Raw genomic sequence first — 26854 nt, 5'->3', positions numbered from 1 at the left:
TTTTGTTGCAAAATGCGACAAGAGAAACCATTTTATTTGGTTTAGTTAGGATTCCAAATTTGAGTTTAATGACCAGCTTGTTTTTTCAAAGTTTCATGCCAGTGTTGTGTCATTTATTGCTAATGATGCATAATTTTTTGAACTGATATTTCTGTGTGCAAGAATAGTCGTTCGAAGACCAATTTAGGTGCTGTAGAGATTGTGCAACACCACTGATCTTTCTTAAATAGTGAGGAATTTATTGTTTTGATATTAGGCTTATTATTTGACATTAATGGCATGAATTATAGGATCTAGTCAACTTTTTCTCTTTCTTTATTTTTCAGTGAAGGACAAGGCTTTGTTGTATTACCTGATGCTGTTCTTGTAACCTTTATCAATAACCACACTAAGCCTTTTCTGTAGCCACTTTAGATTTCTACATCCATTGTTTTCAAGGGAACTTGACTTTTCTTAAACCTAATCCTAAGGGAGTTAATTTCGTTCTCCTTCTGTATCGCATGTACAGTGGAACCTTGCTGATGCGTTCCTTGTTCATATGTTTTCCCGGGCATGATGTTGCTAAAGCCCATTCCAAGCAAAGACATCTCTGTATTAAAATACTCTTTGATATGTCATCATTCCCACAACGTTCCCGCGTGATACATGGCGACTTTGGCTTATAAATACAAAAGGATATCAAGTGTACGATCTCCAATTTAAAAATTCTAAAAGAAAAACGTCAATCACACTAGACACATTAGCTGCACATATCATACCACCACCAACATGCACTTTTGACATGCCACAGCATTGATGGTGGGGTCCTGGCGGAAAATTCCGACACCTAACAGTGCAGCATTCGATGTTTGGACGCTGCATGACCATGTACCGATTTGCCCACAGAATCGAGCAAAATGGCGATAACGTGGTTTGAATACGTCAATGGCATGGTCGTCAGCCATGTCACTGGTGCCTCCTCAAAACCGAATTTACCGAATACTAGTTCATCCACTATAGTCACCGACCACGTAAAGATCGCTTCATGTTGAAAGGCTGTATTCGCTGTTTTTCATGAGCATTTGTTCGTGTTAAATAGCAACATGATCCCAGCAACTTCAAGCAGTTGCACGCGGCACAAATTTCATCCATAATGAATAATAATGACTGTTGCTGTACAATAATCACTGTTGCAAAGAAATCCACAATAATTTGGCTATCACAGCTCGGTCAACTTCTGTTATGTTGCCACGGGATGAAGATTCAGTGCACACACTGACTGCACTTTCATCCATCTGTAGCAACAGCATAACAATGGTCAAAATACAAACTTATCAGTTTGCAGGCTAGTGCATGTGTGCGCAGCAATGCGTCGATAAACTTGGGCCATATTGTACTAAACTCTCGTGCAATCACTTTCAAAGATAATAATTTCAGTCTTGTAGCTCCGAATGTGTCGGCAGGCAAAAGTGATCTTGGCACTGTGACTAGAGAGCACGTTTGACAATGTGCCAAAATGTTGTCGCTCTTGTCGCTTGTTGCAATGTGTCCGGTGCTAGTGATATGAAATCTTGCAAACGTGATTGTATTCCTGAAAGTGATCATTCAAGAGTATGACACCTTTTTTGGCCACTTGTGGAATAAGTTACTCATCATCATCATCAACAACCACCTATTTTAAGTCCACTGCAGGATGAAGGCGTCTCCCTCCGATCTCCAATTACCCCTGTCCTGTGCCAACTGATTCCAACTTGCGCCTGCGAATATCTTAATTTCATCACCCCACTTAGTCTTTTGCTGTCCTCTACTGCGTTTCCCTTCTCTTGGCACCCATTCTGTAACCCTAATGGTCCACCGGTTATCTTACATACGGTTTACATGACTTGCCCAGCTCCATTTCTTTCTCTTTATGCAAATTAGAATATCGGCTATGCCCGTTTGCTCAGTGATCCACACCGCTCTCTTCCTGTCTCTCAACGTTAGGCCTATCATTCTTCGTTCCATCGCTCTTTGTGCGGTCCTTAGCTTGTTTCTGAGAGTCTCCAAGTTTCTGCCTCATATGTCAGCACCAGTAAAATGCACTGATTGTACACCTTTCTTTTTGGTGATAATGGTAAGCTTCCAGTCAGGATCTGAGTATGTCTGCCGTATGCACTCCAACCCAATTTTATTCTGTAAATTTCCTTCTCATGATCAGGGTCCCCTGTAAGTAATTGACCTAAGTAACCATATTCCTTCGCAGACACTAGTGGCTGACTGGCAGTCCTGAACTCTTGTTCCCTTGCCAGACCATTGATCATTATCTTTGTTTTCTGCATATTAATCATCCAACTCCACTCTTACACTCTCTCTGATAAGGTACTGAATAATTTGTTGTAACTTGTCCTCAGTGTTGCTGAACAGGACATTGTTATATGCAAAGCGAAAATTGCTGAGATATTCACCGTTAATCCTTACTCCTAAGCCACCCCGATTTAATAGCTTGAATACTTCTTCCAAGCACGTAGTGAATAGCATAGGGGAGATTGTGTCTCCTTATCTGACCCCTTTCTTTATAGGTGTATTCTTACTTGTTTTTGTGGTGAATTAGGGTAGCTGTGGAATCTTTGTAGATATTTTCCAAGATATTTACGTAAGCCTCCTGTACTCCTTGATTACGTTATGCCTCTATGACTGCTGGTATCTCTACTGAATCAAATGCCTTTTCGTAATCTATGAAAGCCATGTAGAGAGGCTGATTGAACTCTGCAGACTTACGTGATTGATTACATGGATGTAATCCATTGAGAGCATCCTTTCCTGAAGCCAGCCTGTTCCCTTGGTTGATTAAAAGTACAGTGCTGCCCTTATTCTCTTGGAAATTATCTTGGTGAATATTTCATACAATACTGAAAGCAAGCTAATGGGCCTATAATTTTTAAATTCTTTAACATCTTCCTTTTTGTGGATTAGTATAATGTCAGCATTCTTCCAGTTCTCTGGGACCCTTGAATTCGTGAGACATTTCGTATAAAGGGCTGCAAGCTTTTCAAGCATGATGGCTCCTCCATTTTGATTAAATCGACTGTTATTCGTTATTCCATCCTCTCCTACCCTCTTTCCTCATTTCCTGTCTTCTAAGGCCCTTCTGACCTCTTCGCAAGTTACAGAGGGAGCCTCTGTAACCTGTTCATTACTACATACTTTCAATGAAGGTATCCTGGCTGCTTTGGGTATTGTACAAGTCAGCATAGAATTCTTCCACTGCTCTTACTACATCTTCGAAATTGCTGATATTACCCTGCTTATCTTTCGGTGCATACATCTTGACTTGTCCTATGCCAATTTTTCTTCTCACTGATTTCACGCTGTGTCCATTTATTACTGCTTCCTCATTCTTTCTTACGTTATAATTGCAAATATCCTTTATTTTCTCCTTGTCGATCAATTTTGACAGTTCTGCTAATTCTTTCTGATCTCTTGAGTTGGACTGTTTCATTCTTTGTTGTTTCTTTATTAGGTCCTTCGTTGCTTGGGAGAGCTTACCTACTGTTTGCCTTGGTACGTTGCCTCCCACTTCAATTGCTGCTTCTGAAGCCAGTCTACATCTCGTTGTTATAATGCTGCATATTTGTTTGCAAGTACCAGCCTGAATTGGTCCACCTTTATCCTTACTGCCTCTTGGTTGACCTGTCTCCTCTTGACCAATTTTACTCTCTCTCTTCAAATTCAGGTGAATCCTAGACTTCACTAACCTATGATCACTGCACTTTACCCTACCTAACACTTCTACATCCTGCACTATGCTGGGATCGGCAGAAAGTATGAAATCGATTTCATTCCCTGTTTCACCATTAGTGCTTTTCTAGATCCACTTTTTGTTGTTGCGCTTTCTGAAGAAGGTGTTCATTATTAGTAGCTCGTTCCTTTCCACGAATTCTACCAAGATCTCTCCTCTAGCGTTTATAGAATTGACGCTGTAGTGGCCTATTGCTTGTTCACCAGCCTGCTTTTTCCCACTTTTGCATTGAAGTCGCCCATTGCTACAGTATAGTGAGTTTGCACTTTTCTCATAGCTAATTCCACATCTTCATAAAACTAATCTACTTCATCGTCACATGACTGGAGGTTGGAGCGTAGGCTTGTATGTACCACCTTTAATCTATACCTCTTATTAGGTTTTATTACAACTACTGCTACCCTCTCATTAATGCCATAGAATTCATCAATGTTGCCTACTGTGTCCTTATGTATTAGGTATCGTACTCCAAACTGCTTCTTATCTGGTAGTCCTCTATAGCAGAGGACGTGGCCATTTGTCAACACTGTATAAGCCTCACCAGTTCTAACGTCACTGAGGCCAGTGATATCCCAAACAATGCCTGATAGTTCCTTGAAGAGTCCTGCTAAGTTAGCCTCACTTGAAAGAGTTCGGGTGTTAAAGGATGCAAGGGCCAATTTCCATTGGCGGCCTGTCCAGATCCAGAGATTCTTAGCACCCTCTACTACATTACAAGCCTGACCGCTGCCTTGGTCAGGTGCTCCGCAGCTGCTGGGGACTGAGGGCCATGGGTTAATTGTAGATATCATGAGGGAGGTGGTGGCTGAATACTGCACCAGGGAGGCCAAACCCTGGTGTGGTGAGGGAGTCTCTTTGTTGAAGCTTCATAGGCCTTCCTAATTGGATTAGTGTAGCCCCACTGGTTTCGGGGTTTTAGCTGGTGTCAGGCACCACTCCAAGCCTGGAGACGTTTGATTACTGGAGGAACTAAATTAAAGATTATCCCATTCAGATTATTAAAAAAAGAAAAAACTTGAGGATTCAAACTTTTGACTAGAACAACCGAGCATACAAGCTAGCTCAGTCAGATAACCCTGCAGTCTGTGAGGCTGTCTTATGGCACAGAAATTCAGCCTATAGGATCTTATATGCCTAAAAACTCCCTTGATTTAATCGCGATAGATGGTTCTGACCTCGTAGTTCAAGATTCTCACATATGCAAGTGGCCGTGAACTCGGGCCAGTAAACGAGGTGTTTGGACCACCTCTGAAAGCACCTAAAATGAGAAGGGGGCAAAATAATGGTGGGACTGGTTGCTTTTCCCACCCGAAAGGCGACAAGACACGGAGTACTTCCATATTGTGCTGTTTCGAAAGCCGTGCCGTCGAGGGTGGATAAGCTGCACTGATATAGTATATACATACGTATATATACACGGAAACTTTCACTCATGAATGAATCGAAAGACTCTGACAGCGGATTTTCTGTGACACGGAGCCCATAACGCTGCTCGCATTTAAAAATAATAATTACTCATTTTACGTTAGTTATTAATTCTCTCCCAAATTCGATACATTGGACTCCCAGTTATTCAGACTTTAGGCAGTCCATGTCGACTCCGCATTAGCTGTCGGCAGCTGAGCAATGCGTAGTGTCTGTTTTTATATTTAACAGCATGGTTGCATGATGTATAAGCGCATGTTCACATAATACGTTTCCCAGGTATTGCGTTTTTTTCTAGCGGTCCCATGGAAAACGTATTAGACGGGTCTTACTATACATTGTAGGTACCTCTGAAATTATGTAGATTCATGTAAAGAATGAACAAAAATGTTGAGGCTCATGTACGTAAAAGACATACGGCTTAAAGGGCCCCTAAACCAGCCAGAGGTAGAAATTTAGTTGTGGTGTTGCAGCTGCCCACAAGTCTTGAACGAACATGTAGCCGCGATAATTTTTCAAAATGGCGCAGTAATAGCGGAGTTACACGCGTTTGATGATCGAAACGCGGCTCTTGCTTGTTTCGCTCTTTCCTTCGCTACTCTCCATTCGTCAGCTGGTCTTCTCCTCACTCCAGCTGTCATGTGACATATGTCATCGCCAACACGCTTTTCAAAACACGGGTCAACTTCCAGTTAACATGACTCCGTGCTTCTCGGCTACCCACTGTTGCTGCCAGGCAGGCCCATGCTCCTGCAAAGCGTGCCGCTGTGGACCCTGTGTTGTACGCGCATCTAGAAAGGCTCACCAATATACAATGGATCCGTATGGTAACACGCTGTGGCAAAGCACCTCCGCTAGAGGTTAACTGCCACTGTCGCCGCCTTCCCCAGATCGTGGCGACAATATTGGTTGGTATGTTCTGCTGTTTTCAAACCCCACTAGCTGTTAGCCCAATCTGCACAAATGGCAGCATCAATGCAGATGTGTGTGCTATCTATGCATAGTGAGTACAAATGCTGAGGAGAATGTTTGCCGCAGGGAGGTGACAGAAGTCGTAAAGCAAACAATGACTGCATTACACGCAACCTACATTTCCCCACCATACATGCCCAAATCCTGGAGTCCTCGAGGCAGCGTACTTCGCTTTCCGGGAGCTCAGCATGCGCATAGAAGGCGGGTTACACATGTGAGCAAAATATGCATTCATTGCAACGTTACTAGATTAACTCATTGAAACAGCTCCAGTGCGCTTACTCCAGGCATTGCGCAAGGTGTCATCATGAAGCAGCCGGTGCCGCATCATTCCGTTTTTCCAGTCGGCACTCTTGCAGCCAAACACCGCACATGGATGCCTTCTAGCCATCGCAAAACACTGTCAGACAGCTAATCAGACTGCTAAGCACAACTGTGTGGGAACGCGAGTGATCTCGAACTTTTTTTGCGGGCTGTAATTACTGGTCGGCAAATCCACACAAGGCAGCAACACAGTGAGGAAGCGCAAGGAGCGTATGTACCGGCTAGCAGACTAATCGGAATTCATGGGTCCTTGTTCAACCAATTGATAGCGTCTGCTCCTGTTGACATCACCAGATGCACCCTGGTGATGTCAACTGGAGCAGACGCTATAAATTGGTTGAACGAGGACCCATGAATTCCGATTAGTCTGCTAGCCGGTACATACGCTCCTTGCGCTTCCTCACTGTGTTGCTGCCCACCCTGGTGACGTCACGACAAGCACTGGGCAAACCGGAAAGGCCCCGAGAGGAGCACAGGATTGTTTCTTTATTTTGTGGCCTGCCTGCAGCGTGTAGCACTGCAGCATTTGGCATTGTTGATCGCGACGGCATTCTGGACTCTGTGTGCGTGTTTACTTGAAATGTTTAAAAGATATCAGAGGTGGTTTAGGGGCCCTTTAGCTCTTTTCGTACCATGCCCATTGAACATAGTTAGCCCGTCATTGATGATTTGAAACGCCGCTTGCAAGACACTTTCGCACCACCCATAGACACACTGCGCTATCGGACGTGAAGGAAGAGAACTATATTTTTGTTTTCTAAGATGTTTGGTTTTTTCATGCCAGGCGGTAATTTTTGAACAGGATTGTCAAAGTAGAAAGCAAAAATGGCCGCTTCCGGAAGCGGCGTGCGCACTTCGAAAGATCACAGATGTTGTGATTCCACTGTGTGTGCGGCTGATATTTAGATGGATCGAGCAACAGCGAGTCTCAGGATGCTGCCCTTTCGTTGTACTTCGACTCTGAGAGAGATGATGGGAACTAGCTGGAACATTGCCAGCCGCAGCCCAGCACACCCAACTGTAGTGCTTGCAGTTAAATTTTTGTAGTGGAATACCTGCTCAAAGAAAAATTTCGATTTTTTTTGGAGATAGTGCCTATTAGACAGTAATACATTTTGTGTATCTTAATTTTTGTTACGTATTTTACTTAATAGATATAAGCGTGTCTTTACAATCTTTGTTGATTTTTATTCCACAATGTTAATTCTGGCAGTTTATATCTTTATTATGACATACGTCCCATTAATAAAAGTTTTATGTGTGAAAAGTGCATTCATTCTGCTTTTTGTTTATGTTTTACATAAAATATTGAGTGCAGTAGTTCCCTCAGAAAAAGAAATCTGGCGTACCCTACAAAAAATACCTATTTTCACCGTGGTAGAGAAAGAGTTAAAGGGAGGCATTCCTGAAACAAGATAATTATAAACACCTCTCATACAATTCCTGTCCCACTTGTCTAATGTTTGCTTGTTTTTTTTTTCATTCTTTAGGGTTCTCGCAAGCACACATTTTGCACCATACAGCACGAAGCCTTCCTAAAAGAGGAGTTTGTGATGTTCAAGCCAAACCCTTTCAACTGCCATCAGTTATACCTGGCAAGCTCAAAGTTGCTGTCAGTGTGGGATGAGCGTCACGCTCGACAGCCAGTAAGTTTAGCTGCTGCTTTTCTTTTCTTTACTTTTTTAAATCTGAAGCTATGCAGGATTTTGATCCGAAACTGAAAAAAAAAAAGAAAAAAACATTTTGCGGGAACTGGAATTGTATCAGAATGTTACAATATTTTTCACTCTAGAACTAAAATAATAATAATAAATGCCAGTTAAGGTAAACTTCCTCTGAAGCTCTTCATCCATGCATATTCTGCAGTTGTGACTCAGCCATCCTACTTTATTTGCTGGAATTTTAAAATGACATCACCTTTACTGCAGTTTCCAACTTGTCGCATCGGGATGCAGGCATGTTAGTAATACAAGGTCCTTCCATGTTTTATGGTCACGAAACTCTGCCGTCATGCTATCGGAGAGGTTCAGGCGCTGCTCAAAGCTGCTACGATGTGGCGCCACTGTGCCTCAGAGGTCATCGTTCGTATACTGAAACACTTGTGCGGTGCAAGACAGGCTGATTGATATGGTGCGTTCTGTGCATGTGCTGCAATATTTTTCGAATTCCAGACTGTTTAGCTAATGTGACGAGGTGGGACGACTAGGCCGAACATGTGTTGCATGGCGGGGTGCCGTTCCAGCTACAAGGGAACAACCAAAAAGGTGTTGTTGTTTTGTTTACTGAGTGACAAGGAGCAGCGTGAGAAATGGAAGCGGGCCATACTATAGCAGGAAAGTGGTGGTTTTAACTTTGAACGAAAATATAATCGTTTGTGCACGAAACACTTTGACGCCCTGGACATCATTACTGCCTACAATTGCAATACAAACTGCAACGCCATGTTCCTGGAGTGTGAAAAGCTGATGCTGAAGCTTAACACCATTACAAGGATTTTTTAAGGCCTTCGAGCGTATCTCGCAAAACCGAAACCTTGGTCCTGCTCATCCACAGTTCGACTTCCATGCGACCAACCACATGAGTTGTCAGGTGCAATTAAAGAGCGCCGATTTTTTATTTTTTAAAAATTGTCTGAGTAATAAAAAACTGCAATATTGGTGCTGTGGTTACTTGTGTTCATTTAAAGGGACACTAAAGGCAAATATTAAGTCCAGCTAAACGGATAGGTTAGTGCTTAGGAATCTCAAAGGCGTCAATAATATTGTGAACAGGGCCTTAGTATTCGAGAAACTGAGGTAAATGCAGGACATGATTAAAGACTTCCCTGGGGCATTCAAGCACTTGCCACAATGACAAAAGCACTCCTTGGTTAAATTCTGTCACTAGTACTCAACAACTCATTGCAAAAAACATCATCATATTGTATTAGAAGACGAAATAAAATGCTACTTATCCAGTTCTATTCCATTTTTAGAAAAAAGAACTAATTAAAGTTACCCTTGACAATACTGCGGGTGGTCAAAATGTTTCGTTTTCACTAGATTCTGCGCCACCCATGCTTTTGCGTTTCAGTACTTTCCTTATCACGTAGTGCTGCGCTGGTTTTGCTGTCTCGCAAAACTTGCACTAACTGCAAGCAGCAGAGAATTCAACTTCCACGTTGTGCTGCGGGATGCCTGAACAGTCTACACCACTTGGCCAAAAAGCAGCCGCAGCGGCAAATCTGCCTCCCCTGACTTTATCTGTCTTGGCTCGGTGCCGCCATCTGTCGGGCGCCGTTTTACTCGCTGACGGCAACAAAGGGCAGTGATGGCGTATGCAATGTCACCACACCCCCGGTTGGGCAGCGGAAGATTTCAATTACGAAAAGGGTGTCCGGACCCTTCAGGTGCAATTTTCTTGTAAACTAAGTCTTTTCTTGGAACGAAACAAGCGTTGTGAGGTTTCTTAAAAGTATTTAAACAGTCCATGTCGACTTGTATTAGCCTTTAGTGTCCCTTTATTTTGTGATTTGCAATGTGTTATGAAATGCTTATTCTTTACGCTTTCTTGTGTATATGGACAATCAATTATGCATTCTGTATTTATTGCCATTTATTTGCTGGTATTTCCTACACCGCAATGCATATCTCTTATGTTTTGATGTTCTTTTGCTTCTGATATAAGTGCCATGCCTTTAACAAACTTCTTGCATTGTGAATGGTGGACCATAATGAATAAATGATTGTGCTTGTATGATGTTCTTGCACCAACATGTTTTATTGCTTTTTCTGATTGAACTATAAAACTATTTTTTTCCCCTTTTTTCGACCTTGACAGAAATAACAGGACCGGTGATTAGTATATTTTCACTTGTTGCAAATAGTTGCACGTTAAGAACCAATATACCTAGTCTCGTTGTCTCTGTGTTGAAACTACGAGCAACATGAATAAGTGCTGGGCTTACTGACACTTTTAAGCGACTGCTTGCTAAGACAATGCCTAGTTACAATGCAGTTTCAGCTGTACAGGCCTTAACACTTCACATTCACCTTAATCCTATACTAAAAGCTGCACCAAAGACATATAATCGGGAGGTTTGTCTTGCATTTATCCTACCTAAATCTCGTTCAGAAATGGCATCACTTTGCGGAGAAATCTGAAGCTCACGGAGCAACTCATTTTCCTTTTCTTTGTCATTTAGCAGTCATTCTGGAGGCAGCCCTTGCAATAACGATTTCATTGTTTTGATTCCCTGATAAGGTACTGCTCACGGTTTAACAGAAAGCGAACAGCTCTGCTTGGCAAAGAACCTGGCGCTATATGCAACTGAGAGTTTGTGCTTATTTATGGATGAGTGGGGGTGCAACAGCCCAGATGTTTTCCCCTGTTTATAAGGGGCACCACTGGCACTTTGTTGCGAATGTGTGGTGTTTAAATTCAGGCAAATATTAAAAAGCATAACCTATCGAAGTGCTCAGACAAATGGCCCTGAGAAATGAATCTGGACTAAGACCACCCAGCCACGGTGGCCGCATTTCGATGGGGACAAAATGCAGAAAGACCTTTTTATTTAGATTTAAGTACACGTTAAAGGACCCCAGCTAGTCAAAATTAATCCGTAGTCCCTTACTACGGCGTGCTTCATAATCATATCGTGGTTTTAGGACGTAAAATCCCAGAATTTTTTTCCTGACAGACCGTAACATGCAGCATGTTTTGAGTGGCGCTTTTCTTTTTTTTTTTCTTTTTTTTTTCTTTTTTTTCTTTTTATTCCGGGTGCTTCTTTCATGGCAGAAGATGTGCTCAGGCAGTTGTTGGTGCATGTGGAATATTAAAAGTCGTTACATGAAAGTAAAGCAGCGATCGCGGAAGTTTGAAAGCTAGAATACCGAGGCTGCCCCACACACAACCACGGTGGTAGTGGCATTCGCATGCCCTCTCGTGCACAGTTGCGCCTCTAGCAGCAGGCACTGGCTCTATATGAAACTACAGATAAAGCACCAAAAAATCAATTATGCAGGACATAGTGGGGCTGAAAACAATTGAATGCAATGTTTTAGGATTCAATAACAGCTTTAACATTAGAAGTGACGCTCTTTATTGATAAATCTTGAATTAGCCTTTTGTAGTAACTCAAGATAATTGTACACAAAACTGTACTGATGGCTGAAAAGACCTAAGGAGATAACATTGTACAGTTGCAATAAAGAATATGCGGCCCACAGCTCCGGGCGCAGGAGCAGCTGCGGGGCCACACCACGGCGCTGCTGTCTCCATCGGGCGTCTGCTTTGATGATGCACCGAGTGATGCCCTCACTCTTGTGCGACCAAGTCATGTGCTTGATAAATTTCTAGTGCTGCGTTCGGCTGTTTCGCAGCTGATGGTCAGTGTACAAGAGGGTGCTTCCATTTTGCTTCGTTTGCCGTGCTGCCGTAGCTTGGCATAGCGGCGGCGGACGGCTTCCGGGCAAGGCTGTCATGTTCGGACGGTTTCTGCAATGTGACCCTAGTAACGCTTTCGCCTTACACGAGAATGGAACATTATTCAGGATGGGCGTTGACACTAACAAAATGGCGGCTCTTTGCTTGCTACTCCTATGCGCACATGCCTTGCCATGACGTCTTTCGTTGAGAGCATGCATGCATGTGCGCCGTCTGTTCAAACGCCAAGCACGGAAACACAGCTCACAAAGGCGCGAGACGAACGTAAACATGAAACCAAATCGGACACTGCCAGGCATACGTTTCATGCGCTTAGCCGAACGGCCGAACGCGAGCTGGCACGGGGAGAAAGGCAAGCATGCACTGACAAACCCTCATTCCAACTGACTATCAGCTGCGAAACAGCCATGCGCCGCACTTTAAATTTATCAAGCGTGTGACTTGGCCGCACGAGAGTGAGGGCGAAGATTGGCATCACGCAGTGCATCCTCAAAGCAGGCACTCGATCTCCCCCCGTCACCCCTCTTATCTTTCTCTTTTCCCCTGTGCAGCATGGTTGAGGTGTCCTCTACAGAGAGACAGTTACTGTGCTGCACTTCATCCCATATTTTCAACCCCTTCCATTAGGAATCTCGTCTGCCTGATGGCAATAGCAGCGCCGCGGTGTGGCCCTGCAGCTGCTCCTGCGCCCGGAGCCATGGGCTGCATATTATTTATTGCGACTGTACATATCATAATTGTATATTGTACCAGTGTTCTTTAACAACTTGGCTAATGTTCGGTGGGACTTACTATATAGTACAGTTAAACCTTGATAGTGTGTTGGTAGTAGTAGTAGTAGTACAAGACTTTTATTCAGCCCAAAATTACAGGTCAAGCATATCGACCGCCTGGTTGGCCAGTCGGCGCTGTTCTTCACCTTCGGCGCCAAGCCAGTCGAGCCAGGTGGGGATAGAAAGGGAAGGGGAGGATAGGAACTTGATTGCTGAGCAGCTGGACAGTAGAATAGGCAATGGGATAGGTCTGCATAAGTAGAGGGGCAGTTGGGAAAGGAGAAGTCAGAGTGATAGCGATAAAGAGACTGGAAGGGGGTAACCAGTGCATTCATTCGGATGTGCCGCAGAAGGCGAGCCTCCGACACAGTGAGGGATGGATGAGGGGAGGGTATAGGCAGGACAGGTGCTTGTTGAGACGGAGCTGGAGGTAAACTTCCTTGATAGCGCAGTGCAGGGAAAGTCCCCCAGAATCCTCCGAGGGCCTGGACCAGAGGATCAACGGTGCCCGGTTAAAGGCATCACGGGCAAGTTGATAGGCCAGCTCATTGCCGTCAATCCCTGAATGCCCAGAGACCCAGTGGAGGAAAATGGTGGAAGGTTGCAGTGCGGAGTCCGCTCGTTCAACCTCCTGATGGAGTGAATGGGGTAGGGTGTGGTTCAGTATGTGATTAATGGTAGCTTGGGCGTTGGTGTATATCGTGTACTCTGGGAGCGAGAGAAGGGAGGGAAATGATTGTAGGGCATGTACAATGGCAAGGACCTCAAGAGAGAGTGCATACGGAGGGTTTAGGTATGGCCCACTCGTGTGAGTTTCAGGTGCTGGGAGGTGGGGATGGTAGATAGCGTAGCCGCAGGAACCTCGAGGAGCTATGAAAGAGGCATCCATGTAGGCTACTCCCTGGATAGTAAAGAGGGGGGAATGATGCTGCGCAGCTGCGTGACGATGGCCGGCATACAGGACAGGGGACATATTGGATGGGAGGGGGAGTATGCAAAGATTGGGAGCTTCAGCAGCAAAGGAATGCCAAGAAAATAAATAGAAACTTCCTTGGACGCAGAAAGTCAAATGATTGAATTCCGCACCTCTCAAATCGCGCGTGGCGCGACAAGAGCAACCGCCGAAGTGAAGCCACATCATGTTCCCTATAATGTCCAAGTGTGAAGATCCTATCGCGCCTCGCGCACTTTGTGCTTTGGGTGCGAATGAAAGGGTGTGAAAGTGAGAAAGAAAGATGGTGGCTTCGCACACGAGTGTCGCTTCCCCGCATGAGCAAAGGGAAAGATGGGGAGGGGAGGGAGCTCACGGTAGCACGTTCAAGCGCTCGCAAGGGGCGGTGCGGGAGGGGGGTTAAGTTGGCGCGTGTCACGATTTCTGGCCCGCATCTTGGCCATTTAATATTGAACATTGCGTAATCTCGAGTTTAGGTGACCCGTTAGAGCGAGAGGCAGACAAAGCATTCGCTCCCCACTGCTGGCGCTTTTCATGATAGCGTCGTCCCAGTGCGGGCGCGCTATCAGTCGGCAGGGGTGGAGTGCATGCAAAAGCGTGACTGGCTTCTCTTAATTCGTACCGCCTATGTGAAGGTATCGTTGACGCGGCATTCACTGTCAGAGTTTGACAGTGAATGCTCCATGTTGGCTAAGAGCTTATCAATAAAGGAAGAAAGCAGTGTGTGCAAAAGTGTTCAAGACCCCATTCTGGCAATATATGGAAACTCTTCAATGTTTGGAAACGCTGGAAAATGTGAAAGTGTTGCAAAATTTATGACATCACTCTAATGTCCTCTGTGCAATGACTACAGTACGAAACTTGCAAAGGAGAGCTTTGGTGCTCAGTTTCTATGCTGATAGTGAACTTTTGTCATCCAAATAAATGTATACAGGGTTTTTAAACAAATAATTATCCATCAGAACTGATTTTGTGTTTTTCATTAATGTCCCTTTATATATCTTATCAGAACTAGAAGGGCATGAATTAAATGGCAACATTTCTTGCTGGCTCTCCACTTTATTACTTGGCTTCACTGCATGCAACAAGGGTCATTAAATTGTTATACATTTAGACTTTCCCAATTCATGATGTTAAACATGCTGTAATTATGCCTGAGGCATGCTTCCAATTGCTTTGTTGGTTGTGTGTGCATCCATTGTATGCCATTGTATGCTTCCAGATGCTTACTTGGAACCACTGCCTGCAACATTCGCCAACATTTCTAGAGTTCACACCTTTCCAAGACCTTGATGACGGAAGCTATCGCAACCTCTACGTCACATTGGGGTCACAGAGATCACGGCAGGTTACGATCTTTCACATTCGTCAGGATTCGCTGACCATTCAGCCACTTTCCTTAGTACCCCCATGGCACTTGTCCCGGCCAAGTGATATTGCTAAGCACCTGGAGCATCAGGGACGTTCCATGGATGAGCGTGTTCTTATGCGTGTGAATGCCCCACTCATAGGAGGCTGCATGGTCGAGTGCGCAAGTGGCACCTTCTCAGCGCTGCAACTGACATCGTACGGAGACATCTTCCACCAGGCAAGTGAGCTTGACAGCTACCTGATATAGTTATCAACATTATTACACCAACACAAGCTGTACAAGCAGTTCTGAATTGTTTCATGTGTTTTACTATATTTCACAGTCTATAGCACAGAGCAAGGATTATTGAGGGGGTGAAACAGCACTCACTTGGCGTGCCAATAAAGTCACATTGTTGGTCACAGTGGTGACGCGCCCTCTATCATGAGTTGGTTCGCCAAAAAGGCAAAATGTGTGCAGTACGCTCTCCGAAGAAGCAATATATGAGACAATATCGAGATTTTTGTCCATCACGTCCATAGAAGAGCATGTAAACACAGTTTTCACTGCAGCACGACAGATGATGCGTCGGGTGTGTTGCCATAATTTCCTCCTCACCCAACTGTGACTTTATCAGGCCACCTGTATGCACTGTAACAGCCTAACAAATTCCTCTCTTCAAATACTTGATGGTTGATGCACGCAAAAGTCATCAAATATACTACTAGTGGTATTTTAAAAAGGTTCCATGTGGTCTGTGCACGGCCAGAGGGCTTCTATTTGCGTGATTTTGCTTATCTCAGAACTCCGCTTGTCTCGAAACTTTTCCTGGTATTTGCAGCTTCGAGTTAGTGGGGGGGGGGTTACTGTATTGTCATTTGGACTGCACAGTCTCATCAGGATCTTTGCTGCCCCAGGCAGTAAGTTAGCAACACCAGTGCATAGTACAGTTCAAATTTGATTGGCATCTCATTGCTTAGCCTTAATGACCAGTAGTGCTCGCAAACATAAAACTTGGCTTTCCAAATGATATGAGCCGATAAGTTCAGCAGCAGCAGTTTCACTCACACCAAAGATATTTGCAACATATCACATTTGACTCATGTCCGAACAGTCAGATGAGATGCTGTACGGTGTCTGTAGTTCCGTTATGCATTCTTTCGGCTGTGCAGTGGTGTCACAGGAAGATCTGAATGAAACATGCGGGAAAGAATGCATAATACACTTGCTGCTGCTGTACTCACAAAAGTATATTGCCTGTGTATTTCCTATTGATGTGTCTTTGTGTTCATATTTCTTGCACTATTGAAACGTTACCATGTCAAAAATCAACCAGTTTTCCTAGGCCAACCTGCTTCAGCCAGAAAAGTGAAAGTCATTGCACCACTTGCTCTGCAGGACTTCGTGTGGAATGCCAATGAGCCCCTGTGTGTTGGTAACTGGAACTTCAGTGCTGGCTGCAAGCTGCTGCCAGTTCCAGAAGTAGAGCAGAGAGTAAAGTGGTGGACTGACCTTGTCATTGCTTCTGACCCAGTAAACGAGGACACTTCAGAGAAGCACCCGCTTCTTGTCAGTCATTTCATTCACTATCGAGGTAAAACACCAAGTTCTCTGTATCTGAAAATGGACTTCAAACCTGTCTACTCAGCCTTGTATCTGTTTTGATCACTTGCAACCTTATTTCACTTCTGTTACGTCAAGAGAAAGAGAAAAGGATAAATGAAAGGCAATGAAGTTAACCAGGACTTAACGTGGTTGTCTCCCATCCACCGGCAAAAGGGGAGAAAAAGGTTAAGGAGTCGCCATTGTAATGAAAATTCTCAGCACTGTGTCACAGATAGTTGCTCAGTCTGGTTGCTTTCAGGATTTGGATCAGCACTTGTGTAGCCTTCTGCAGCTGTGATATGCAAGAACTTGGTCCCAAGATCTTGTTCAACAAGAAAGGTCATTTATCTAGCCAGTTTACAGTAGTGCAGAGATAAGTCTTTCATTTGGAATAACAGGCAGTAGCATAGAAGGTATTTCACAGTTTCTTTGGGCATTCCAGTTGGTACTATCAGCCATGCTTACCAAGAATGAGCATGCATTGGTGAATGCAATGCCCAGGTACAAGTTACAAAGTAGTGTTTATTTGCTTTACGAAATCCTGTGGTAGATACACTATCTCAATAAGCACAAATAAGTGGCATAACTTATGTGATGGTTGCCTGTCATTAGCCTTATATTTTAATCACACACTCTTTTTGAGAATGTTTTTCTCATGAATTAGAAGTACATTGCACATTAAAGGGGCCCTGAACCACATTTTGTCAAAGTCGAGAAATGCATATGAAGTTAAATTAGAAGATTTCAGGAATACCTTGCTGCAAAAAGTACTTCAATGCGTTCCTCAGAAGCAGAGCTCTTTGCAGTCAAAGGTTACGTACGATCCCCTTCACAGTGCTCCCGCTTCTTCAATGCTTCTTACTGCGAAGGTGATGGCAGAGCACGGCGTGCCTACAACGCTCTGCCTACTGAACATCACCGTGGCGGGCTGTTCAAATTTTATTTTGAATGTTCACATAGACTCCACTATTTCCAATTTTGGCAATTACGATGCACCAAAGCGCTTGACCTCACTGAGTCATAGTGCACTAAGCAAGCGGACTCATCGCAGCACCTGCAGCGGCAGCTTGCTACATAGCAGACCGCACCTGCATGCAACTCTGGTGCCTATGTGCAGCGTTTGCTTCGTGCACAACAGGGCTTGAGTGTGCACTCGCACTCACATGGTCCTGTCTGACTATGCCACATGACACAAACTGGCTTTTTCCTGCACCAGCTTGACTGATGGATAGTAGCCGCATCCAACTTGCGCATTTTGAAGCGCTGTCAATAGCTCAATATGAAGTGAAGTCTGCCAAGGTGTCTAATCAGGAGTGGCCAGCAATGACCATGCACTGGCAAGCATACGTGTGGTCTGGCCTTAAGTTTCGCGTGGTTCGAGGCTAGTTGAGTGTTCGAAACTAGTCGAAATTAGCAAGACCCAACGGCTATGACACCAAAAAGCTGTCTGGCCAAAGTTTAGTTCTTGTGCGGGCGGCCGCAGCCGAGCAAGAGCGGACAGTAGTCGGCTTCTTCCGGAAGTACGTAATTCTTATCAAAATTCGAAAGCAGATTTTTGCTTACTTCAGCCTGTTTATTAAACTGCATCAATAAATGTGCGCAGTAACAGTAAGAAGAAGTGCACTGATACAAACACACTTCTTGATTGGTGTCAGCTACTGGCCAATAGCAATCACATGTGGGAATATGCTGTATGATGAAATATAGTGCTGGAAAAGAGTGAGGAAAGGGCAAAAAGACAGACTGGTGGGCTAGTTGGTATGAGATTTGACATTTGGTAGCGCTGTGTCCTGTCCTTTTCTTTCATCATCCATGTGCTTCTGCACTACTGTGTAAATAAAGCAGAGGGCTGCTGTTAAAAAAGTGTTAAAGAGAGTGGTTGAGAAAAAGGTAACCTCATGCTCCACTTGCGAGCTCCACGCACTGTGCACAACTGTAAAATTTGGCTGAGATGTTTACAACAGAATGTGCTATCCACGGACTGTGCTCTTTTCGCCAAGCCCGAGGGCTGGTTCAGGACCCCTTTAACTTCATGCCGAAATCTCTGCGCCAATACCACAGTGTGATGTCAGAGATCTCAATATGGTATTATTTATTATTTAGGCCATGTGGTAAAGTAAAAGTTCTCAAAACTAGCTAAGTTCGGTCTTTGGCTTCTTTAGAATACATTTCTAGTGACAAGGAGCTAGTGCGGGAACTTGAAGGTAGCACTGGCACTCATCCTTCAAGTTAGTGTCTCTCCTGGCTAGATGTGTCATTCCTGATTAATTAAATGCTGCCAGGTGCTCTCTTAGCCTGGCGTTGATGCAACGCCCAGGCTGGCCTATGTAAACCTTACCGTAATTAAACGGGATCGTATATACTGTGCCCATCGCACAATCTACAAATTTATTTATTTATTTATTTATTTATTTATTTACAGTACTGCTCCTCTCATTTGAGAGCGTGGCAGTCGGGCGAAACAGTATACATGTATATCAGTACGCATCCAGGCAGAACAGTTAATTGAAAAAAGTAAAATAAAAAGAAACAATTGCCCAAGGATGGCAATATAAGAAGGAAGCTGAGTTTAGCAACAAAAATGCATGTTTTCATATGACAGTTAATTAACATGATACTAGCAGTGAAAAACACGTAAGTAACCATTTATACATTTATTCTACAATCTACAAATAGTACATTCTACAAATTAGTACAATCTTGTATGGTACATAGTAGTACAGTACAGTATAGAATAGTGCAATCTTGTGTGCAATCTCGTGAAATGTCCTCATTGTCTTTTGGGTGAATGTTACTGAGACATTTTTTGTTTACTTTCATGACTCTATCACTGGGGTGACCTGTGGATGTTTCAAGGAGTTGCATCAGACAATGACAGTCCACTGACACAGCACAACAGGGCAAACCTTACCAACCTTCAGGATATGATCATTCGAGCCATGAATGAGGTAAAAGATTTATTACAACCTAGTTTAGTTCATTTCAAATGCACGTTTGCTTAATTCATAGATGTTAAAGCACTCCTATGTATGACAGTGTCCTCTTCCTTTAGCTTCACCAAATTTTCAAATTAGAACAATATACATTGTGATGACATTACGTTTACTCTGTGCCATGCCTGTGGCAATGGTACCATTGTGAATAAATGTGGGGTTGGTAGGTCAATGTCATGGGCGCTCTATTTACAAGTCAGTTTCGCTTTCAGCAAGCCATCTAAGTGAAATAATTCTTTGCGTAGCTCTCACGAGAGACTGTTCAATGGAAATTTCATCACTCAGTTTGATAATGTCATAAACAGACTCCAAACTGCTCAACTGCATCAGTTGCCTAAAATCATTCATTTAAATGTTAATATTTTATAACCTTGCTAGTTATGCTCACAACAGTACAAATTACTTTTTATCTAAAGGCTGCCAGTCTGGACACTCGAATGGTAAGATAATATCACAACTTTTTTCGCTCTGAACCTTAAAAAATTGGGGCTGCTAGAGAAAGCATCCAATGTATATTCAAGGTCTTATCAGGATCCTTCAATATTTTTTCTCTGGTCATGAAACTTCTGTGCAATGCTATGGGAGAGCTTCATATAATGCCCGCAGTGGACGCACCGCAGCGCTGAGCAAGTAGAAGGTGGACTGGAGCAGACATCGAACAGAGGCCACAGGCGTTCGCTGCGTACACTCGCTATTGCACAAGGGTCGACTGCCTGTATATTGCCGTTTCATTGTCAACACAACATGCAAATCACTGCCCTGTTTCTGTACAGTGTAGAAACTTAAACGCAAACAATTTCGAAACAACTACAATGCAACCAACAAAACAACTACAACTCCAACCCTATACACTCAACTACAATGCTTTGTTTCATTTCCAGGTTCAACTGCATTCACAACAACAGCTTAATTCATAATTCAAATTGTACGCTTGAAATACTCCATTATTAGAAACCAACTACAGAGCAAGTTCTGATCACACTTTTATGTAATTGTGCATAAAAAAACCTGCGTTTCAAACTAATAATGCTGACTAACTGATTAACTAATCAAACAAATAGGTAATAACTAAATTAATGAAGCTAACCAACCTATTACTTAATTATTACCAATTAATATAAAGTTAGTTAACTAAGTATTAATTTCAGCTAATTAGTCATCGCTAGTTACAAACTAATTACTAATCAAACAAAGGAAACAAACTGATTAAGTAACCATATTCATAATTACTAAACTGGTTATCAGACTAATAGCATAACTTACTAAATAATGTAACAATTACAGCAACTAAATGTAACACCAACTAAACTAACTGAATAAATAAGGTAACGAACAAAAATAATTAGCTAATGAGACTAAGAAGGCTAGCCAACTGATTAATTAAATTATCTAACTGAAATAACAAATATTCATTAATAACCTCCCTAACTATAATAAATAACTAGACAAAGGGCAAATAGAGACAGCTGAACGAAACAGTTTATGCAAGGAAGGCTACTGGGGGGGGCAACGTCAATTCAATCATAAAACGGCACCCTGATTAATTTAAACACAAGCACATAGCACATTAAATTATTTTGCCAGAAGATGCCATTGCATGTTCACTGTACAAACATGCTAGAATAAATGTGGGAGAAGCACCTCTCCTAGTGATAGATTTGCATGATTGGGCATCCCAGCCCTCTGGTGCGGCTGATTATTCACCTTCTACTTATGCCAGCGTCTCTAATGCCACCTTCTGACCCTGTACGAAACTTTCGGGGAATTTTCGTGACCAGATGAAAAGTATTGAAGGACCTTAGTCTCATGCACGAGAGCATAATGACCTATTATGAGAGTTCATTGGCTAACTCACTGGTTATACTGCTTTTTTTTTTTACTTGGCTTCTCTAAATACCATATATATATGCAATCTGTCAATTATTGTGACCAGGTTTCAATTATAATAGTACACATTTGAGACTCCACTTATTGAAATTCTGTTAATGACATTTTGAAATTGTTTGCTGATACAGTGGGCAATTAATCTTAAAAATTAGTGCACTCAGAGCATTTAAAAAAGAAAGCAAAATAGTTCTTCTGCAGCTGAGGAAGCGACCAAACATGTTATGGACATTTAATGCATGAGCACGCCTTTCAGCCTTTGTAGAAAATAATAGGAGGGGGTGTAAAATAAAATGAAGAAAAACACTATCTTGTGCACATGGTTTCCTAAGCTTCAGTGGTTGCACTGATTCACCTGATAAGATTTTGGTCCAGTGGCCTCACTAGAATTGCAGTTCTAATGTCAGCAGCACCGCAGCTTTCCTGCATGAACCAGATTAACATGTGTGTATGTACCACCATCTGTTTCCCAGCATGCACAGTTCTGGTTGTCAGCTAATGGCTACTGGTGCATTCAACTGGATTGTTTAATGATCCAAATGGCATTGGGAAATCCCCAACCTACAATGTATACATGGTGAGCACCGGTGACATGCTGGAAAACCTATCCCGAATCAAATTCCTAAGGCCATACGTTGTAACAATTCCTCTTTTAGATTATTTTTGCCATTTGGTGTTTGCCTGTATACAGACACATCACTGTTACTGCCAGGATTGCCCACTTTATTAGATGGATAATACAAAGAATTGAAGATTAAACTGATTGAGGAATGTGTTTTGCAACAACTTATTTTCCATGCTTTTTGCCTTTTGGTGTGCAAATGCTCGGAAGCCACATGATTTACCCAGTGAAATGAACATCATTAGTTGTAGCAGAATGCATAACTTAAATTATCTTTGTCCATGTGACAGTACTGTGTAGTCAATAAGTAATTGATCAAGACCAGAGGAGTCTGATTCTTAAATACATTCAAACCTTTATATGATAGATATGATAAAGATATTGAATATGATGGCATACTAAATATATCATCTTCTTTATCGGTATGGCACATTTGAATATTACATGCTTTTAACGAATATATACAAGATGTTGGTATTTTCAAGTCCGGTGCGACTGTTATAACGTCGTTCGACTGTATTCTCATATAAAAGTCACACTTCTTAACTGTTTCGCTACTGCACCTATAGATATGGGTCAATTAGATTGACAGTTTTTCTACAAGTTGTTAAACATTTACATTGCAATTCTTCTACTAGCAGCATCATACTCTATCTAAAATTATGACTGAACTTTAACTCTTTGTCAGATTTGACAATTTTTGCATTCTTGAACTAGCCTCTGGCGCTCCTAACACGTTTTTCAATAAAAATATGCAAAATTTGCGTTTTGGTGAACTCGGCAACATCATTTTGAATGACAAGCAATGAAAACACAGAAGGTTCTCTCAGGTTGTCAATCTTCCGATTCGACATATAGGCTGTTTAATGTCTCAAGCAGCATAGATACTCATGAGCGTGCATTATTTAGCTAATTGTGTTCAACTAAAATCAAGTGTAACTTTATTTTCCCCACTCTGCGTTGCCTTTAGCTATCAGCACTTTGAGACTGTATGTGCAACTTATTAGGAGCAATACTTCCTGTCGTGGCTCACGCAAGAGTACGCAGTCAATTTCAGACTGACTTTCGACCAAAGCTTGACTGTCTAATCGCTTACATTTTGAAAACTGCCTGTGCAAGTGTCCTTATTCATTACTGTACAATATTTGCAGCACTCCACATTACTGTATAGCATGGTACATGAACTGAACAGAGCATTTGGAGGCTTCAGCACCAGTTGAACGCACACTAGACCACCTTGCTTGCACAGGAAAGTTGATTGAACGTAGTAATCAAGTATAAGGAGGCTTCTACATGCTTGCTGACCTGATAACCATTGCTTTGTGAATCTAAAGGATGCAGTAAAAATCAGACCTGGTACTTGCTGTAAAAAGTAAAATAAAATCTTCCTGTACAAATAGAAGCTCACCCGTTTTTGCATTTGTGATGCTGCTGGTTTTCCAGATAGCATGGGCATCACTATTGCTAGTATTGACAACTACAAATTGTAGTAATTTTCTGCATAATCTGACTTACAAAAGTTGGAACTAGAAATCAGGTGCATATTGGGTATATTTCTGATTGTTTTACCCTCAATACTTATGCTAAAAATAGAAAAATTATTACTGTCATTCATGTTCGTTGAGGTGCTTCTTTGAAGTTTCACCTAAGAATTCTCAAAAATTGTACGAGCAATTATTACTGCTATACATCTGTACTTAAAACACCAGTGGTCAGGGTATAATCTTATGCATCACAGTACACGTTGCGACTACAATGTCTTGAAAGAAAATGTTGAAAGAAAAGTAACGGAAATGGGCATATTTCTAGTGGTAACAAAATAGGTAAATTAGGTCAATGTGTTTAAGAAAATAAAAAAAATGTTTCAAAGATTATTTATACATGGGCTGCAACCCTTTGCATACATACACAAGTTTGTGTAGTTTGTGTACATCTTCATCTCTTTAGGTAAAAGCTTCTGAGGTAGAACTTCCTCTGTGAGCACGGTGTTGTGTTGAGATCGTACAGCTGACATTTATTATGACTATGTGCCCTAAGACATTTTCACAGGCTTCAAATTTAGATTTTGCTATTGGTGCATTCACTTGTGACAAAATTCTTGACTCACTTGAGTCCCAAAGTCCTGCTTTCCTTTTGCTATTTCACTTAATCCATTTTACAGAACAAAGTACTGTCCTCAAAAGAGTGGAAGCAAGCCACAACAGCAAACAGCACACATTTGAGGCAAGATGACAGTAATGTGGATGGCATTTTAACCACATTGGAAGCAGTCCACCTAGGTACATGGGATCGAACTGCAAGACGCTACCTGGAACACTGGACAGGAACAGTTGAGTGCTTCTCTCCTCTGTCATGGAACAGAGTAGTTCTGTAGTAGTGCTAGTAGTAGTAATTGTGATAATCTTTAGTAGTAGTTGTAATACTAGTAATAGTACAAGTATAGTAGTAGTGTAACAGAGTAGTAGTAGTAATTGAGTTCATTTTTATAGGCTCTACGCATTTATGTTCCTCTTTGCTACTAAAGTCATGTGTTGGGGTCACCAGACAGTCGGTAATGATTGTCCCTATTTTGCTCTTTCCAGGCTGGATGTCCACCAAGCACTGGAGAAGGAGATGAAGATGAATACACTTCCATTATGGACAGCTCACAGGACTGGACAAAAGAACAGCAGCAGCAAGAGCTACAGTCAGAGACATGGCAGAGCATACCTCTTAATGAGGACCCAATTTTGGCCCTGACATCCAGGGCTGTGAATTTTCCAGCAGATCTGCCATCACAGAACTCTGAGCCTGAATGTTATGACCCAAGTCAACCTCTCTTCGATGAAAATGACTTGGCTGGCTTGACGCAGGTGTCTGTGACAGAGGAGCCTGATAGGTCCAGGCAGTGGAGGTTGCCATTAAAGAAAAAGAAAATCAGCATAGATGGATTTTGAGGAAGCCCGAAGCTGCATATTCACCTCTTCCATCAGCAGACCTTGGAAGACTCCAAGGGAGTGGAGATAGGCTAGGAGCTAGGCCAGTGCAGTTTCATTCCTGAGCTGTTGCATCTCTCGAGACAGTTTAGTCTTGATACATATTAACAGTTGCCACTAAATTAAACAACTTTTCCACGTCATAGGGACAAACAGGACTTAATGCTGGTTACGGCTATTGGTGCTTGACACAATGTCTGGCTTTGTTTACCCTTCGCAGGAGTTTTGCAGGAAGCACACCAATGCCTTATGCCATGTTTGTTCTTCATTCTTCACACATCATCATAATTCACTGTCAATAAACATTGTCATACCGAGAGCTAGCTACTTTCCCCTGGTGTTTATCTGGTGTTTCCAGGCCTTTGCCCATGATATAGTTCCCAGAGACAAGTGCTGTACAGAGTACTGGACCAGTTGGACAATCGTCCACTCTCAGAACTCAAAGCATTAGGTAAGTACTCCCACAGAACATCCACGCTGAAGGCCTTACTCACGTTATTAAGGTTCCTGCAGTCTGCGGGGCTTCACGATAGACTCTTAAGAACACCGCCCCCTACCACTCTGTAGTGTACGCGGTTTGTTCGTGCTCGTCTCTATTTCTCTTTATCTCCCCCTTCTGCTCTCTTTCTCTTTTTATCCCCCTTCACTCTTTCCCCCCGTGCAGGGTAGCCAACTGGAACTGTCTTTGGTTAACATCCCTGCCTTTCTATGCATCCTTTTCTCTCTCTCTCCAGGCCTTTGGGTTAATAATTACCAGCGATAGTATTGTAATAAACATGAAATGGCTCCATCACAAAGAATTGTCTAAAAGATCCCTTGAGAGCCATGTTCTATTCTGGGTGATCGTGCTGTTGAGGTTATAAAAAGCTGATTTGAAGGGTTTTGAACAAGTTTCAATGGACGCAAAATGCAAAAATTCTCGTATGCATAGACTTAGGTGCCTGTTAAAGAACTCCAGGTGGTCATAATAAATTCAATGTCCCCCCACTATGGCGGGCCTCATAATAAAATCATGGCTCTGGCACGTAAAGCCACAGATTTTAATTTAAGTTTAGGAAACTATTGTTGTGCTCAGTTAAAAGGACCATATTATGCTAAGACTGTGCCTTGAAGTTGTAAAACCAATGGAGATGTTACTTTTTAAAATAGAGACAAGTAGTGGATGGCATTACTCCTGACATATATATATATATATATATATATATATATATATATATATATATATATATATATATATATATATATATATATATATATTTATTTATTTATTTATTTATTTATACAATTTGACGCGGAACATCATAAACATATAAGTTATTCCATGTGACTTCAGATAAATATGTGAGCCTTTCCTTCTGTTAACTATGCTCCGTTTTCAGTAAAAAGTTATTTTTTCTACACCAGTACAGGTGTTCTTGCGCCTCTTATTTATTGCTGTCTGTCCATGCAGGCAGTTTTTGCCGAAAAGTGGCACTTCCTTCCCACCATGAATCGTCGCAGTTCCTATTGCGTGCAGCTTTTGCGCCCACTGTATATAATGTACAGTGGGCATGAAGCTTTGCATATTGGGCTGCGAACTTCAGCTTGCACATGTTCATTTGTTTGCATCCAAGAGTGGCACATACCCGCTATGGGGGCTTAACCAAGAATCTGGTAAGTTCATGTGCTTCTCCTTTTCATCTTCTGGTTCCCTGAAATGGACACTAAAGAGAGATCAGTTTAGACGGAATAAGTATTTTTTAAACTATACTTTTGTTAATTCCACGGTAATATGTCCGTTATGTTGGAGAAAATCAA

At 42.4% G+C, this 26854-nt stretch overlaps 1 protein-coding gene and 1 long non-coding RNA gene across 3 annotated transcripts in view; one reads left to right on the top strand and one right to left on the bottom strand.

The window, feature by feature from the left end:
* The window catches only part of LOC135909122 (uncharacterized), a 38600-nt gene extending 13220 nt beyond the window's left edge, over positions 1-25380 (top strand). Inside the window, exons 9-14 of one of the 2 annotated variants that reach the window (XM_065440951.1) lie at positions 7969-8124; positions 14850-15215; positions 16377-16572; positions 19440-19531; positions 24244-24411; positions 24665-25380. In XM_065440951.1, coding sequence (XP_065297023.1) covers positions 7969-8124; positions 14850-15215; positions 16377-16572; positions 19440-19531; positions 24244-24411; positions 24665-25018 — 1332 coding nt within the window. In that variant the 3' untranslated portion in view covers positions 25019-25380. Of the gene's footprint in view, positions 1-7968; positions 8125-14849; positions 15216-16376; positions 16573-19439; positions 19532-19992; positions 20041-24243; positions 24412-24664 lie in introns of those variants that run through there. The other variant, XM_065440952.1, reaches the window with a different exon arrangement.
* Positions 1-25643, bottom strand: part of LOC135909140 (uncharacterized) — a 40179-nt gene extending 14536 nt beyond the window's left edge. The window contains exons 1-2 of the long non-coding RNA XR_010566589.1: positions 25552-25643; positions 21816-21883 (exon numbers count right to left, since the gene is read on the bottom strand). This is a non-coding gene — a long non-coding RNA (uncharacterized lncRNA). The remainder of the gene's footprint in view (positions 1-21815; positions 21884-25551) is intronic.
* Between the last annotated feature and the right edge of the window lie 1211 nt (positions 25644-26854).

The sequence above is a fragment of the Dermacentor albipictus genome, chromosome 1, assembly GCF_038994185.2.
Source record: "Dermacentor albipictus isolate Rhodes 1998 colony chromosome 1, USDA_Dalb.pri_finalv2, whole genome shotgun sequence".
In the NCBI taxonomy this organism is placed as follows: Eukaryota; Metazoa; Arthropoda; class Arachnida; order Ixodida; family Ixodidae; genus Dermacentor; species Dermacentor albipictus.
This window is presented reverse-complemented; position numbering and strand designations above follow the sequence as displayed.